We start from the raw sequence: 17,477 nt of genomic DNA, 5'->3' as shown, positions 1-17,477 counted from the left end.
AAGCAGAAAACAACTAAAAAACGAAATCAATTGATACAAACATTGCTTAAACAAAAGATTAAGTAAAGAGTACACTTGAATTGCCTTGATCTCACGAATGATTAGACTTGATCTTTGAGTTCTAGGGCTCCAACATCAGCTTGAATCGTAAATAATCCTTCAAGGGTTCTAGAGAGAGCTCCCAAATTCGTGAATTAAAGCCCTTTATATAGTTTCTGAAAACAGGGGCTACTCGTCGAGTCCATATACCGACTCCGCGAGTCCACCACTTAAAATCCGTAATGATAAGGACTCTTATTTGTTCGCGAATCTTTGAGCCTACTCGGCGAGTAGGCACCCAACTCGCCGAGTTCTTTAGGGTTTTTCTTTCTTTTCTTTCTTTCTTCAATTCCCGAGCTTCCTATCGCTTTTTCTGCTTCCTTTTGCTTCCGAGCTCATCTTTTAGGCTACAAATACATTTTAAACATAGTTAAGTACCTTTTGTTCATAATTTGCGATAGAATAGCCAAAATTATTAAGATTTAACACAAAATGTATGACTAATTATGCACATATCAGCCTTCCCGGGATGGTACAAAATCTTGCAGTTGTAGTCTTTCACCACATCTAACCATCTCCTTTGTCGCATATTCAGATTCTGTTGATCCATCAGATACTTCAAATGTAACGTCCTAAAAATACAGGCCAAAAATTTCATTTTTAAATACGTCATTATAAAACCAACAGTGTAATAAAACATTTGTAACATCATGTCATGTCAAAACCAAAGTAGAAATAATAAAACATGTTATCATGAAACAATATCAGAGTGTAATCCTAAAGATCTCATGTGCGGAAAACCATAGTGTGATGCGTTGCGATCAAGCCGACTCCTTTCCTTTAAACACGAAGTACCTGAAACCAAAACTGCAAACCGTAAGCACGAAGCTTAGTGAGTTCCCCCATCATATCGCATACCATACAATCACATAACATACATATATTGTCAGGCATATCTGGGTGCCCGACCTACCCCTTCGGTCCTCTCGACCGGATACAGACTAGTCTATCTGGGAGCTGGCCTCCCCTTCGGTCCTCTCAATCGGATACTGACTAGCATATCTGGGTGCTGGTCTCCCCTTTGGTCCTCTCGACCGGATACTAACTAGCATGTTTGGGAGCTGGCCTCCCCTTCAGTCCTCTCGATCGGATACTGACTAGCATATCTTGGAGCTGGCCTCCCCTTCGGTCCTCTCGACCGGATACTGGGGACTATTTCACCCCCTACTACTACCACATAACACATATATCACAAAATCTATCTAGCATGGCTGGGCATGACCGCCCCTTCGGCCCCATCGACCGGTATTCTGGGGGACTATCTCCCCCTACTGTCACTAGCAAATAACATCATATCATACTAGCACAATAACATATCACAGGTAGTAGCAACCCTAGATGAATATCATAGAGACAAACATCTATCATACAATTCCTACTGTTGGGCCGACATTGTGGCCGTAGACCCACCGCTACTGGAAGGTAACTCACCTCACATTGCTAAAGTCCTGAAGACACAATCCCACACTTGCTGAAGTCCCGGAGACTCGACCCCAGCTACTGGCTGACAGATTCCCGAACTGTCAACACCAAAATAACACCCAATTAATAATTGGGTCCCAATACATAACCATAAGTACATTCTTTGGGTAATTACTACATTACCCCTAGCTTGGCTCATTAGGGTTCTTATTGGGTCCATTAGAGTCCATTAAGCTTCATTGGGCCCATTTGAGCTTCTTTGGGCCCATTAGGGTTTCAAGCACCCCAAACGAATCAACACCGCGAGGCAAAGCACACCGCCACCCGACACGGCAGCCGGTGGCGACAGGAGGCGGCAGCCACCACCCTAAGGTGGTGGTTTTCAATATACTTTAGCTAATTACAGTTTACAATGCCTTAACCAAGAATAAACACACACACACACACACACACTAACTACATCAACACACACCCATGGCGGATTATGGTGGCAGCCACCACCTCACGGTGGTGGCAGCGGCTTTTCCGACCAACAAGCTACACACAACACATGCTATAGAAAGAACAAACATCCATACACTTCTCTTGCTTGCAAAAAGGTCCAGCCATCCTCTTGGTGGCGGTTGGCGACGGCGGAAGTACAAAACCACGACAGTGGCGGAGGTGATAGCAACATCTTGCAATAACAGCCACCACCTCATGGTGGTGGCGGCGGTTCTTTTGATTTACAGCCGAGAAACACACACCCACACGAACTCAAGAACAGTTGCAGCAACGATTCACGGTGGTGGTGACGGGTTATCTTGCTTCCCAGGTGGCAGAACACCGGCGGAACGCCACTAAATGGCAACCAACGGCGGTTATGGCCTCAAACAGCTAGAAGGGGTAAAGGAGGTGAAAGATGGCCTCACCGCGAGCATTCCGATCGCACTCGACTTGTGTCTGCCGTTCACAATTCTGACTTCGTTCTTGGGGGGGGGGGTTCTTCGTCCGTTCGCGACTTAACCGGGGCACCAGAGGAGGTGACGATGTCGTTCAATGACAAGGCGGCGAGGCTATAACAGTTGCTTCTGATAGTCTTGCTCGATTAGAAATGGGAACGACGTGTGCGGCTGGAGATTTGACGAACGACAGAAGGGAGATCCGGAGATGGTGGCGCCGGTGAGGGTGGAGTAAAGGTGGGTGACGGCTGCATCCTTAGATAGGGTTAGGGTTTTGTGGCAACTGGCACATGCTAATGGTTTATACCCGTGCCCTTCAAATTTAATGCCATAATGTCAAGATCAGTCCCTCTCCATAAAATTCTTTCCATATCAAGTCTATAATTTACCCTTTTAACCCATCCATGCAAATCCTTTACAATTGAAGTCCGGATTTTACTACTAAAATAGCCCCTCCCCTACAAACTATTTTCAAAAGAAGTCCAAATAATTACCAAGTAATCGCTGCCCTCATAATTCTTTACGGAACCCATCCGAAACATACACTTTTAACCCTTGACTTCTCAAATCTTTACAATTAGTTCCTCGAAATTACACATTGCTTAATAATTATTGATTTTAGGGCTATATTTCGATCATTAATTTATTTATTTATGTAATAAATAAACAGGGTGTTACAACTCTCCCCCACTTAAATTAGATTTCGTCCTCGAAATCATTCCTTACCATTCCTTACTCGCCCAACCACTCTAGTAGCATGGTCACCAACCTGGGCATGCCCTAGCCTTCCCAGGGTAGCCATGACCAATCCTCGTACAACCCTAAAATCCACTGGTGAACGAATTCCTCGCAACCATATCTCGTCTATTCCGTCTGAAGTCAGCTGTCTTGAGATGATCTGAATCCCTAACAGACCACTCATACTGAACCATTATCGTTGAATCTAGTCTGTTTATCCCTCGACCAACTACTCAACTTTTAATAGCTCGAAGCTCCCATTATAAAACAGGTTCACATACCTAATTATCCTTGCAGATCACTTATTCTTGGTCAAGGCTCAGCTAATCCCGCTGGGAGTGACTTGTCACTCCCTAACAAACCAGCTATTCCGTGCGCATATGCAACTAAAACACACATACTATCACTGACCAAAGGTTGAAACTTCCTGAACACTTAACTACGTGAAGCAGTATACGCTGCTACATGGCTGCTTACCAAAAGCTATCGAGGCCTCCTGGGTTTCAATTCACTTGCCAATCCTCTAAAATATTAGGTTTCCACCCAGCTGCGGAGCCAAAGGACTCCCTACTTAGTCGCCTCACACGACTTCTGAACGAAATCCTTCTCTGGAACTAGTTGCCACTAGTTATCATGCCACTGTGACTCTACTACTTTCTGATCTAACCGATCGGGTCCATGCATAGAATCCTGACATATTCAAATTCAGGACTAAAAGTGATTGCTACCTAACTAATGGTAGTCTTACATTACAAACGACCTTAAGCAGTCCATTGCTCCCTTGATCTCATAACTGCAGTGGCGTTCCTACAGTCTTATCACTTGATCAACCAGATCTAATCACTCTGGGTAATACCGAAATCCACTATGTGGATTTCCATATCCTCACTGCTGCACCCGAACTGGTGGGTACTACTGTTCCTTCCGCGTTCTAACAACACGCTCATGCTACCTACCAACCTAGTGAATGCTACGGCTACACCCGCAGACTTACAACACTATAATACTATCTGAATGTTTGTGAATGCTACGGCTACCCCCGTAGTCTTACAACACTTTCCATACTATCTGACTACTAGTGAATGCTACGGCTACCCCCGTAGTCTTACAACACTTTCCATACTATCTGATTACTAGTGAATGCTACGGCTACCCCCGTAGTCTTACGACACTTTCCATACTATCTGACTACTAGTGAATGCTACGGTTAACCCCGTAGTCTTACAACACTTTCCATACTATTTGACTACTAGTGAATGCTACGGCTACCCCCGTAGTCTTACGATACTTTCCATACTATCTGACTACTAGTGAATGCTACGGCTACCCCCGTAGTCTTACAACACTTTCCATACCAGGTCGAACACGCACTCGTCCTATCACATCACTAAACTATGGTCCTAACCGGAACTCTAACCTGGTTCCCGAAACCTGCTATCACGTGATCCTACTGTATCAGTACCGTACCCATGCCCATGATCAAAGCGTCACAGTAAACCACAAAATCATCTACACCCTCTGGCAGGGTGAGAATCGGTGCCTCACACAACCGCTGTCTGAGAGCCTCGAAGGCTGCCTGTTGCCTAGGCCCCCAGCGAAAGGCCATGGACTTCTTGGTCAGTCGGGTCAAAGGACCCACAATCTCGGAGAAGTCCTGTAAAAATCTCCGGTAATAACCCGCTATACAAGGGGAATTCCGAATCTCAGATGGAGACCTCGGAATCTCCCACTGCATCACGGCCTCTACCTTGGCCGGATCGACTAGAATACCCTTCTGATTGACAAGGTGGCCAAGAGATTGCACCTTGCGCAACCAGAACTCACAGTTGGAGAACTTTATAAAAATTCTCTCCCCCACTTAGATTCGACTAATTCTTCACATTACATGAGAATTGAAGGATTCCCGATCCTTCTCGCTTTCTAATATCCCACTGATAACAACCTGTGGCTGCCATTGCTAGCGCTTAATCGCCGATTAAACATTGAGATCTCCCATCCTCGGAATCTCGATGAGTATTCTTGAAATCTGATCCAGTCTGACACCTCGATCCATCTAACATGCTGTCAATTGAAGACCTTAATCATCACTCTAGCTGACGAATCCTCATCCCACTCCCAATCTTGCAATACCACTGAACTCTAACCGAGCACAACCCATGCGAAAGTGAATTTCTCTTGAACATCCAATGTCCGAACACTTATACATCTAACACCCGCAACTGTCACTACCCTCTTCATGCTACCAGTCCTGTCCTAGCAACGGTAGTGCCTTGAACTCCAAAGTTCATTCATAGATAATTGCCGACCATACCTAAACCATGATAGAACCACTGAACACTGACTTCACTGGAGAACTACCGCTCTACTCCTGACCGAGTATCCTCTAAATATTACTCATGCATAGATCCCGACAAGGATTCGAAGTGATAACGGTACGCGCGGAACCCACTCTGCAAGATGCGTCCCTCTGTGGGTTCATCAAGGACCTTTCGGAATGCCTGATTGCATATATGATCCTTGATAACCCAAACGCTAGCAGAAAACGACCCGAGGTCTGACTTATCCAAACTCACTCACATTTCCAACGCGATACGTATCACCAACATCCATCTAGTAGCAATAGAAGATGACATACTCGCAACGTCTGGGGAAATACTGGTCACCTTCTGCAGACATGACAAACCCTGCCACACCTGTGGCTGCCTAAACCCTTGGATTGACAAACTCCCTCGTGTACTCTCTCGTACGCATTGTACTGACTCTGGCCCTGCTGGCCTTTCACTCGTGTACTCTCTCGTACGCGTTGTACTGACTCCGGCCCTGCTGGCCTTTCACCCGATGATTAGAAGTCATGGGCCTCTTCCCAGGACCCTCTACTATACGCACCTGGCACACACCTCTCTTTCCAGGGTGCTCCCTATTCGATCCTGCATCTACAACTCTTGGAAATCATATCCTTCAGGGTCTGACACCCTGTCACGCTCACTAGCTTGCTTGCCAATGGCTAATCTGCAACAACTGGAATATCTTCTGTCCCCAACCCGGGTCACAACTCGTCCCCAAAGATTCTCGGATTCTCCAACACTCTCACCGATTCGCGTATGGATCCTGTGCTTTCAGTAGTACGGGCCCAATACTACCTTCCACACTTATCCATACTTTCCTCAGCAATCCTCCCGGATCCTCCAAGTCACTTCCTCAACTGGTACACCCATATCTAACTGAGCCTCACTACTCAATGAAATATATCCTAGGCTTCCCTAGGTTCTTGAACTCACCCATCCCTCAGCTGCTGAAGGATTCCCAGTAATGTCAACTAGCTACCTCATGAATATAGCCACATGCAACAGAGATCAGATAATCCTTCAAGTAACAGACTCATCCCTATAACGGTTAGACTCAAATGAGAGATGCGCAATAGGGTCAAATCTATCACTCTGAGATTATCCAGCTTGTGCCACATGTGACTTAGCATATTCACTTAATAGCTAACTCACATTACTAAGAGTCCCACAAAGCACAAAGAAAGTAGCATTCAGACAATGGAAAATCTAACCATCATATTCCAATCAGATTATTCTATCCTCTAATCAGGAATTTGTACATGCAATTCAAAGGCTCATACAATCAGGCATAGCCTAAACAAGCTATCCTATCACTGACTGATCAGTACTAGCATGCAAGTCTACAAGCACATACAATAGGCATATAAGGCATCCTCCTAGATCCTTAGCCCTAATCTAGCATGCAATTCTCATAATCATATCAGATCATACCATAACATAACATGTATGGGTATCTTGGGGAAAACTTATTTGAGCTCGGCTGATTGCATGCATCACACACTTTGTTCTTCTCAAAGTTCCTTTCTCTTTTCTAATTCTTTTCAAACTCCTTTTATTAAAATGGTTTTACTTTTGAAAATTTTCATACCAAGCCTTTAGTTTGAGTTCAAACACACCCGAGAGTATATCCGAATCCCTCAAACCAAGGCTCTGATACCAACTTGTAACGTCCCAAAAATACAGGCCAAAAAATTCATTTTTAAATACGTCATTATAAAACCAACAGTGTAATAAAACATTTGTAACATCATGTCATGTCAAAACCAAAGTAGAAATAATCAAACATGTTATCATGAAACAATATCAGAGTGTAATCCCAAAGATCTCATGTGCGGAAAACCATAGTGTGATGCGCTGCGATCAAGCCGACTCCTTTCCTTTAAACACGAAGTACCTGAAACCAAAACTGAAAACCGTAAGCATGAAGCTTAGTAAGTTCCCCCATCATATCGCATACCATACAATCACATAACATACATATATTGTCAGGCATATCTGGGTGCCCGACCTACCCCTTCGGTCCTTTCAACCGGATACATACTAGTTTATCTGGGAGCTGGCCTCCCCTTCGGTCCTCTCGACCGGATACTGACTAGCATATCTGGGTGCTGGTCTCCCCTTCGGTCCTCTCGACCGGATACTGACTAGCATGTCTGGGAGCTGGCCTCCCCTTCGGTCCTCTCGACCGGATACTGACTAGCATATCTGGGAGCTAGCCTCCCCTTCGGTCCTCTCGACCGGATACTTGGGACTATTTCACCCCCTACTACTACCACATAACACATATATCACATAATCTATCTAGCATGGCTGGGCATGACCGCCCCTTCGGCCCTATCGACCGGTATTCTGGGAGACTATCTCCCCCTACTGTCACTAGCACATAACATCATATTATACTAGCACAAGAACATATCACAGGTAGTAGCAACCCTAGATGAATATCACAGAGGCAAACATCTATCATACAATTCCTGCTGGTGGGCCAGCATTGTGGCCGTAGACCCACCGCTACTGGAAGGTAACTCACCTCACACTGCTGAAGTCCCGAAGACACAATCCCACAATTGCTGAAGTCCCGCAGACTCGACCCCAGCTGTTGGCTGACAGATTCCCGAACTGTCAACACCAAAATAACACCCAATTAATAATTGGGTCCCAATACATAACCATAAGTACATTCTTTGTGTAATTACTACATTACCCCTAGCTTGGCTTATTCAAGCCCAAGGCCCAATCCATAGGCCCAAAGTCGACTAGGAATCAAAGCCCAACACATGGCCTAATTTTCCATATTGGGCTTTGGCCTATACATGGTCTCATTCTAAGGCCAAACATCATATAATCATTAAGGCCCAACTATGGCCCAATTTTCCAAATTGGGACCAATCCCCTTACATGGGCCTTACCATAGGCCCATTAAATTATTCTAGTTCATTGGCTTGACTTTGGATGGCCCATTAATTACCCAACCCTCAAGACCCAAAAGAAAGGCCCAATAACTTAAACCCTAGTTGGATAATCTTCTCTTAAAGGAATCCATATCCTTACCATAGATAACCTTGGACGATTTTGAGCTATCCTTAGCTCTAGAATTCGTCCAATCCTTATTTGTTAAGGATTTACAGTCTAAAGTTTAACTATCAAACAATTGACAGTTTATACCCTCTTATTTAATTAATCTCTTTAAGTCACCAAATTAATTCTAATTAATTCTATGACTTATATTAATCAAATAACAATATTATTATTCTTTATATTATTCTCATAATATATTAATAATATTTATTCTCTCTTAATAAATCATCCTATCAAGTTGCTATGGTGAAGGCAACCCAAAAGGACCATGCACAACCGGGTCAAATACTTGCCTAATATAGTTGCAGCCTTAGACACTATTCCAACACTTCTAACCAATAGAAGAAAGATGGAGGAGGTGAAAGAAGTAGTACTTAATGAAATTTGCTCAGCTGCCATGTTAAACAAAATACCAAAGAAGAAGGGTGACCCGGGAAGCTTGACTTTGCCTTGCCAATTTGGTAACTTGGCTACCATTCATGCTTTGGCTGATCCGGGAGCAAGTGTGAACCTCATGCCATATTCATTCTTCAAGAAATTGGATCTCCCGGAACCGAGGCCAATTCATATGGCAATTCACTTAGCAAACAAAACAGTCACATTTCCAAGAGGAATATGTGAAGACTTATTGGTCAAGGTGGACAAGTTTTTGTTTCCCGCAGATTTTATAATTCTAGACATGGAAGCAGATCCTCAAGTCCTGATCATCCTTGGAAGACCTTTCCTCAACACGGCAAGTGCTATAGTGGACATGAGAGACTCAAAGCTTACCTTACAGGTGGGAGATGATTCAGTCACTTTCGGGGTTGATCAAGCTATGAAGCATGCGAGGAATAGTGATGATATGGCGTTCTCGATTGACATGTTTGATGAATTGATGGAGGAATGCGATAATGAAGATCCCAACAAGTCCACCAAAATTTGATGAAGAATTTGATGCTGAAAAAGACTTACTGGAAATCGAGAGGCTACTCGAAGAAGCTAAGTATGAAGAATTAGTGAAGAATTATGATAAAGCAACTCGCCGAGTAGAGTCGATCTACTCGCCAAGTCCATGTGAAGAAATAATTGAATTCATAAATTCTGCAGCACACTCGTCGAGTCCCTCACCTGTACTCGGCAAGTACAACATGCAGAACGTAGAAACAGAGCTCAAAACATTACCAGATCACTTGGAGTATGCTTTCCTTGAAGATGGTCATCAAAAGCCAGTTATAATAGCCTCTGACCTCTCCGAATCTAAAAAAGAAGAACTAGTTCCAGTCTTGAAGAAGCGAAAGCGGGCCGTAGCATGGAACATTACCGACATCAAGGGAATAAGTCCCTCTTATTGTTCTCACAAGATTAACCTAGAGGATGGAGCAAAGCCGGTTGTGCAGCACCAAAGAAGACTAAACCCAAACATGCAAGAAGTGGAAAAGAAGGAAGTATTCAAGCTTTTAGATGCGGGGATCATTTATTCTATTTCCGACAGTCCGTGGGTGAGTCCGGTCCAAGTGGTGCCCAAGAAAGGGGGAATGGCGGTCATAACCAACGAGAAGAACGAGCTTATTCCGACACGAACGGTAACCGGTTGGAGAGTGAGCATCGATTATCGACAGCTAAACGATGCCACTCGTAAAGACCGTTTTCCCTTACCGTTTATTGATCAAATGCTAGAAAGATTATCGGGCCATAGTTATTATTGTTTCTTAGATGGCTTTTCGGGTTATTTCCAAATACCCATAGACCCAATGGACCAAGAAAAGACGACTTTCACTTGCCCAAGTGGAACTTTTGCCTATCGTCGCTTGCCCTTTGGTTTATGCAATGCACCCGCGACATTTCAAAGGTGCATGACAGCCATATTCCACGACATGGTGGAAAGATTCATGGAAGTCTTTATGGATGATTTTTCTGTTTTTGGATCTTCCTTCCATGATTGTCTCACTAACCTTGATCTAATGCTTGCTAGGTGTGAAAAAAACGACTTAGTTCTTAATCGGGAGAAATGTCACTATATGGTCAAGGAGGGTATTTTTCTAGGCCACAAGGTTTGCAAATCGGGAATTGAAGTGGATCGGGCAAAGATTGACACAATTGCCAAATTACCCCCACCAACTAATGTGAAGGGCATTAGAAGCTTTCTAGGACACGCAGGTTTTTACCGGCGTTTTATAAAAGATTTTTCCAAAATAACTAGACGTCTAACACAATTGCTTTTAAAAGATGCCCCATTCAAATTTACTAAAGAGTGTTTAGAGGCGTTTGAATTCTTTAAAGAAAAATTGACTAATGCCCCGATCATTATTGCCCCGAATTGGGATGTACCATTTGAAATAATGTATGATGCTAGTGACTTGGCATTAGGAGCTGTCCTTGGTCAAAGGGTTGATAAGCACTTTCGACCCATTTATTATGCAAGTAAAACTTTAAATCCGGCCCAAGAGAATTACAGCACCACCGAAAAAGAATTATTAGTCGTGGTGTATGCCTTTGTTAAATTCCGCCCTTATTTAGTTTTATTTAAAACAACTGTTTTTACTGACCACTCTGCTATCAAGTATTTGTTTGCCAAGCAGGATGCCAAGCCAGGATTGATACGTTGGGTTCTACTTCTTCAAGAGTTTGACATCGAGATACGTGATAAAAAGGGAATGGAGAATGTAGCAACCGACCACTTATCAAGGCTAGAAAACCCGCAATTGAAAGAAGATAAAGTTGGAGATGACTTCCCGGACGAGTACATTTTGGTGACCACGGGAGAAGAGCCATGGTTCGCGGACATAGCTAATTACTTAGCTAGCAAATACATCCCAAAAGATCTTACTCACCAACAAAAGAAGAAATTCTTTTCAGAAATAAAATATTACTTTTGGGATGAGCCTTATCTTTTCCGAAGTTGCGCGGATGGAATCATACAAAGATGTGTGTTCAGGAATGAAAGCTGACAAATCTTGGAGCATTGTCATAGCGGGCCCACCGGTGGACATCATGGAGCACACTAAACTGCTAAGAAGATCTTTGACATTGGGTTTTATTGGCCCACAATTTTTAAAGATGCAGCCCAATATGTCAAAGAATATGATACATGCCAAAGAGCGGGAAACATTTTATCCCGAAGCGAGATGCCACAACATAGTATTCAAGTGTGCAAAGTATTTAATGTATGGGGGATCGATTTCATGGGACCATTTCCCATGTCAAAAGGCAACAAATATATATTGGTGGCGGTGGATTATGTATCCAAATGGGCGGAGGCACAAGCTTTACCAACTAATGATGCTCGGGTGGTGGTGCAATTTTTGAAGAAGTTATTTTCAAGATTTGGAGTTCCTAAAGCTCTTATAAGTGACCGAGGTACTCACTTTGCCAGTGATCAACTAGAAAAGGTGTTAAGGAAATATGGGGTAACTCATAAATTCTCTACATCTTACCATCCACAAACTAGTGGGCAAACCGAAGTGACAAATAGAGCCTTGAAGAGAATCTTGGAGAGATTGGTTGGGAGCAATCGGAAAGAGTGGTCGGAAAAGCTAGATGATGCACTTTGGGCCTTCCGAACAGCTTTCAAAACACCTATTGGTACTACACCATATAGGCTAATTTATGGAAAGTAATGTCATTTACCGGTGGAAATCAAGCATAAAGCTTTTTGGGCTTTAAAAATGTGCAACTTCAACATAGCGGAGCTTAAGAACAATAGGTTGATGCAAATGAATGCTCTTGAGGAGCTTAGAAATGAGGCTTATACTAGCTCTTTAATTTATAAAGAGAAAACCAAGAGTTGGCATGACAAGAGGATCAAGGGTAATAAAGAGTTTTATGAAGGGCAAAAGGTGTTGCTTTTTAATTCAAGACTAAAACTTTTTCCGGGCAAACTCAAGTCAAGATGGGATGGTCCTTTTCTAGTGAAGAAGGTGTTTCCACATGGAGCTATAGAGTTAGTATCAAAAGATGGCACCCCTTTCAAGGTTAATGGACATAGAGTGAAAAGATACGAAGAAGGAATCCCAAGAAATGAAGACATAGAAGAAGGGCTGTTGCTAGACGGAATGGCAGAAACGTAGAACGAAAGGAGTCCAACTAATGACTCCTTAAAAAGAAGAGCTTCCGGGAGGCAACCCGAGTTTAGAGTTTGCACTTCTTTTCCCTTTGTTTTCTTTTTAATTTCTTAGGATCTGTTTTATCTTCATTCTTCTTCTGAAATTATGTTTAAAATGATTGCTTGAGGGCAAGCAAGGCTCAAAGTGTGGGGTGGTGGTTTCAAAATTATAAATTACGTTTTTTTTTCAAACTTCAAGCTTTACTCACCGAGTATATACGTCCTACTCGGTGAGTACTTATTCGAATTCCCTGATAATCGCAAATACACGTTTCTACTCGGCGAGTATATGTTTATACTCGGCGAGTAGAACATTTACACGGATTTTTTTACAATCTGTAAATTAGGGTTTCTTTTTCATTTATTCACTTTCACCAAACCACTCATACTCGCCGGGCACTTCTACTCTCAAGCCATTTCGCCAGTTTTCTTTCTTTCTTCGTTGAATCTCCATCTATCAAGCGAAAAGGTATGATTTTTACTCTCAATACTCGTTAAAGATTGAAACTTTATCGATTCTTAGTCCTTATTTTGCCAAAACTCGGATCTGGGGGTTTTCTCTAATTCTAGGGTTTTGATTTTACTATGAATTAGGAGGCTTTAGTCAAAATTTCATATGGATTAGTGTTTAATGGACTTAGTATAGCAAACCCCTCTGCAAAATTACATGTTTCAAGTGAGCTAATATGGTCTGATTGGAATCTGCTCCCGATGTTCTTCCTACTCGCCGAGTAGTTCATGAACTCGGCGAGTAGGAGCCTTGACATATCTGTTTTGTTCAGTTTTAATTATTGGGTGTTGTTTGTTTGTGCTTTCTTAATGTTATTTTTCAGGAACCATGTCCAGAAGAGGGAAAACTTCACGGGGGGGGGGGGGGGGGGTAGAGCCAAGGAGAGATTCCATGGCTTTCTTTTCGCCAAATAACTTCTAAATCCTCACAGGCCCGTGCTAAGAACAGAGTGGAAGCTCTAAAGCAGAAGGAGATCCACCTCCCTAATGCAATAAATTGGGATTGGTTGGGGAAGATTGGGTTGGAGGAAGAATTGGCGCCTTACTTGGTAAAAGCTTGCGATGTGGGGGATTCCACCATCATTTGTGATGGATGGTTACAATTATTCAAAATCCAAGAGCCGGTCTTCGCGGAGTTATGTTGGGAATTTTCACTACCATCTCATTCCGTGGTGGTAGTGAATATTATATTTCCAATGTTATTTCGTTTTCACTTGGTGGGGAGCTGCGACAATGCAGCATGGCGGAGCTTGCATGGAGAATTGGCATTTATGATCAAAATGCCATGTTGAATGAAGATTTTGAAACCTTCTTGGAGCAATGCAACAAAGATCTCCCTGAAGAAGTTGTTGCTTCCACCTGGTGGAATACCATTGCAAACCGGGTATACATTCCATCTTCCGCGCAGGAAGGCCACATCCGCTCACCAATTCATCGTCTCATTCACTGCCTCATTGCTAGCATAATCAATATGAGGAAGGACGATGACAAGGTTCCGACCCTTGATATTTTCTACCTATGGAGCATCATTACTCCCGATGTCTTTTGCAACCTTCCCTACTGCTTAGCCAAATATCTCGCGGATGGGGCTGCCAAAGAAAAGGTGACCTCCAAAATTAATGGAGGAATGTTCGTAACGAGGCTCATAAGATCATTTGGGATCTTGGATTTACAAGAGGCGAGGGCCCTAACCGTCATTTCTCCTCCTCCGTTCAACACTACACTATATTGAAGGGCGAGAATTGTGGAAAAATTTGGAGATTCTTATGCAATTTCACATGCAGACGAGGCGGTTGTTTCGGAGGAGCCAGGACGACGGGTGAGGCAAAGGAGTGAGCGGGCCGGAGAAGACCCACCGGTTATTCAGGTGGAGGATGAGAATGACGGGTGGAACCAAGTTGAATATCGAAGATACTTGGATGACATCGGGCGAGGTGTTAACTACAACAATGCGTCAATCGAGTATCTTTTCCAGCAAATGAACATTGCCCCAAGACCCGGGCCCGGTTATCCCTATATCATGAATTGGGATGAAAGGATGCATAGAAACAATGAAGAAATAGGTAGTGGTGCTGGAGGAGCGAACATGGATGAGGAAGATTAAAGATCGGTTGTTTTGTGTTTTTATTTGTTTTTATGGTGTTTGGTTTTGGATTATTGTTGAACTTGGATAATTATATTTTTAGGACTTTTATTTGGTTGCTTTCACTCGTGGTTGCATTTTTTCAGGATTAGAAGGTTAGGATGCATTTAGAAGTCTTAAGGGTCAAGTTTCAAGTGAGGAATGCTTAGATGAGAGTGCGAAGTGTTTTCCATTAAGGTTGAGTCCGTTAGAGTTGGGAGTGATAAAGTGCATTATTACTGAAGTAATTAGAAGAAGAGTCACTGAATTATCCCAATTCAGCACCTCAGTCAAGAGTAAACGAGCAGGACATTTTCTTTTCAACCCAACGCCTACTCGCCAAGTTGCAGTGATGTCGTGTAAATACCCATGTACTCGCCGAGTAAGCTAGATGCACTCGGCGAGTAGGCGCTGAGTTGAAAAGAAAATGTCCTGCTCGTTTACTCTTGACTGTGGTGCTGAATTGGGATAATTTAGTGACTCTTCTTCAAATTACTTCAGTAATAGTGCACTTTATCACTCCCAACTCTAATGGACTCAACCTTAATGGAAAACACTTCGCACTCTCATCTAATCATTCCTCACTTGAACCTGGACCCTTAAGACTTCTAAATGCATCCTAACCTTCTAATCCTGAAAAAAAATGCAACCACGAGTGAAAGCAACCAAATAAAAGTCCTAAAAATATAATTATCCAAGTTCAACAATAATCCAAAACCAAACACCATAAAAACAAATAAAAACTCAAAACAATCGATCTTTAATCTTCCTCATCCATGTTCGCTCCTCCAGCACCACTACCTTCTTCTTCATTGTTTCTACGCATTCTTTCATCCCAATTCATGATATAGGGATAACCGGGCCCGGGTCTTGGGGCGATGTTCATTTGCTGCAAAAGATACTCGATTGACGCATTGTTTTAGTTACCACCTCGCCCAATATCATCCAAGTATCTTCGATATTCAACTTGGTTCCACCCGTCATTCTCATCCTCCACCGAAATAACCGGTGGGTCTTCTCGGGCCCGCTCACTCCTTTGCCTCACCCGTCGTCCCGGCTCCTCCAGAACAGCCGCCTCGTCTACATGTGGAATTGCATAAGAATCTCCAATTTTTTCCACAATTCTCGCCCTCCGATATAGTGTAGTGTTGAACGGAGGAGGAGAAATGACGGTTTGGGCCCTCGCCTCTTGTAAATCCAAGATCCCAAATGATCTTGCGAGCCTCGTTACGAACATTCCTCCATTAATTTTGGAGGTCACCTTTTCTTTGACAGCCCCATCCGCGAGATATTTGGCTAAGCAGTAGGGAAGGTTGCAAAAGACATCGGGAGTAATGATGCTCCATAGGTAGAAAATATCAAGGGTCAGGACCTTGTCATCGTCCTTCCTCATATTGATTGTGCTGGCAATGAGGCGGTGAATGAGACGATGAATTGGTGAGCGGATGTGGCCTGCCTGCACGGAAGATGGAATGTATACCCGGTTGGCAATGGTATTCCACCAGGTGGAAGCAACAACTTCTTCAGGGAGATCTTTGTGGCATTGCTCCAAGAAGGTTTCAAAATCTTCATTCAACATGGAATTTTGATCATAAATGCCAATTCTCCATGCAAGCTTCGCCATGCTGCATTGTCGCAGCTCCCCACCAAGTGAAAAGGAAATAAAATTGGAATTATAATATTCACTACCACCCCGAAATGAGATGGTAGCGAAAAATTCCCAACATAACTCCGCGAAGACCGGCTCTTGGATCTTGAATAATTGTAACCATCCATCACAAATGACGATGGAATCCCCCACATCGCAAGCTTTTACCAAATAAGGCGCCAATTCTTCCTCCAGCCCAATCTTCCCCTACCAATCCCAGTTTATTGCATTAGGGAGGTGGATCTCCTTCTACTTTAGAGCATTCACTCTGTTCTTAGCACGGCCCTGTGATGATTTAGAAGTTATTTGGCGAAAAGAAAGTCGCGGAATATCTCCTTGGCTCCCCCCCCCCCCCCCCCGGCGTGAAGTTTTCCCTCTTCTGGACATGGTTCCTGAAAAATAACATTAAGAAAGCACAAACAAACAACACCCAACAATTAAAACTGAACAAAACAGATATGTCAAGGCTCCTACTCGCCGAGTTCATGAACTAATCGGCGAGTAGGAAGAACATCGGGACCAGATTCCAATCGAACCATATTAGCTCACTTGAAACATCTAATTTTGCAGAGGGGTTTGCTGTACTAAGTCCATTAAACACTAATCCATATGAAATTTTGACTAAAGCCTCCTAATTCATAGTAAAATCAAAGCCCTGGAATTGGAGAAAACCCCTAAATCCGAGTTTTGGCAAAATAAGGACTAAGAATCGATAAAGTTTCAGTCTTTAACGAGTATTGAAATCATACCTTTTCGCTTGATAAATGGAGATTCAACGAAGAAAGAAAGAAAACTGGCGAAATGGCTTGAGAGTAGAAGTGCCCGGCGAGTATGAGTGGTTTGGTGAAAGTGAATAAATGAAAAAGAAACCCTAATTTACAGATTGTAAAAAAAACGTGTAAATGTTCTACTCGTCGAGTATAAACATATACTCGCCGAGTAGAAACATGTATTCGCGATTATCCGGGAATTCGAATAATTACTCACCAAG

The 17,477-nt window shown here is 43.1% G+C and overlaps 1 protein-coding gene across 1 annotated transcript; it reads left to right on the top strand.

The window, feature by feature from the left end:
• The first annotated feature begins 8,972 nt into the window (after positions 1 to 8,972).
• Positions 8,973 to 9,548, top strand: LOC145064634 (uncharacterized). Its single transcript, XM_079012046.1, has one exon. The coding sequence runs from the start codon at positions 8,973 to 8,975 to the stop codon at positions 9,546 to 9,548; it is 576 nt and encodes a 191-aa protein (XP_078868172.1).
• The last annotated feature ends 7,929 nt before the right edge of the window (positions 9,549 to 17,477 follow it).

Source organism: Lactuca serriola, chromosome 7 (genome assembly GCF_051521515.1).
Source record: "Lactuca serriola cultivar US96UC23 chromosome 7, Lser_US96UC23_V15, whole genome shotgun sequence".
NCBI classification, from domain to species: Eukaryota; Viridiplantae; Streptophyta; class Magnoliopsida; order Asterales; family Asteraceae; genus Lactuca; species Lactuca serriola.
The sequence above is the reverse complement of the archived record's forward strand: the minus strand, read 5'-3'. Positions and strand labels throughout refer to the sequence as shown.

What these genes read in the sequence shown, in the direction of transcription:
- LOC145064634 (XM_079012046.1), top strand. Translation starts at nt 8,973, where the DNA reads ATGGAGGAGGTGAAAGAAGTAGTACTTAATGAAATTTGCTCAGCTGCC.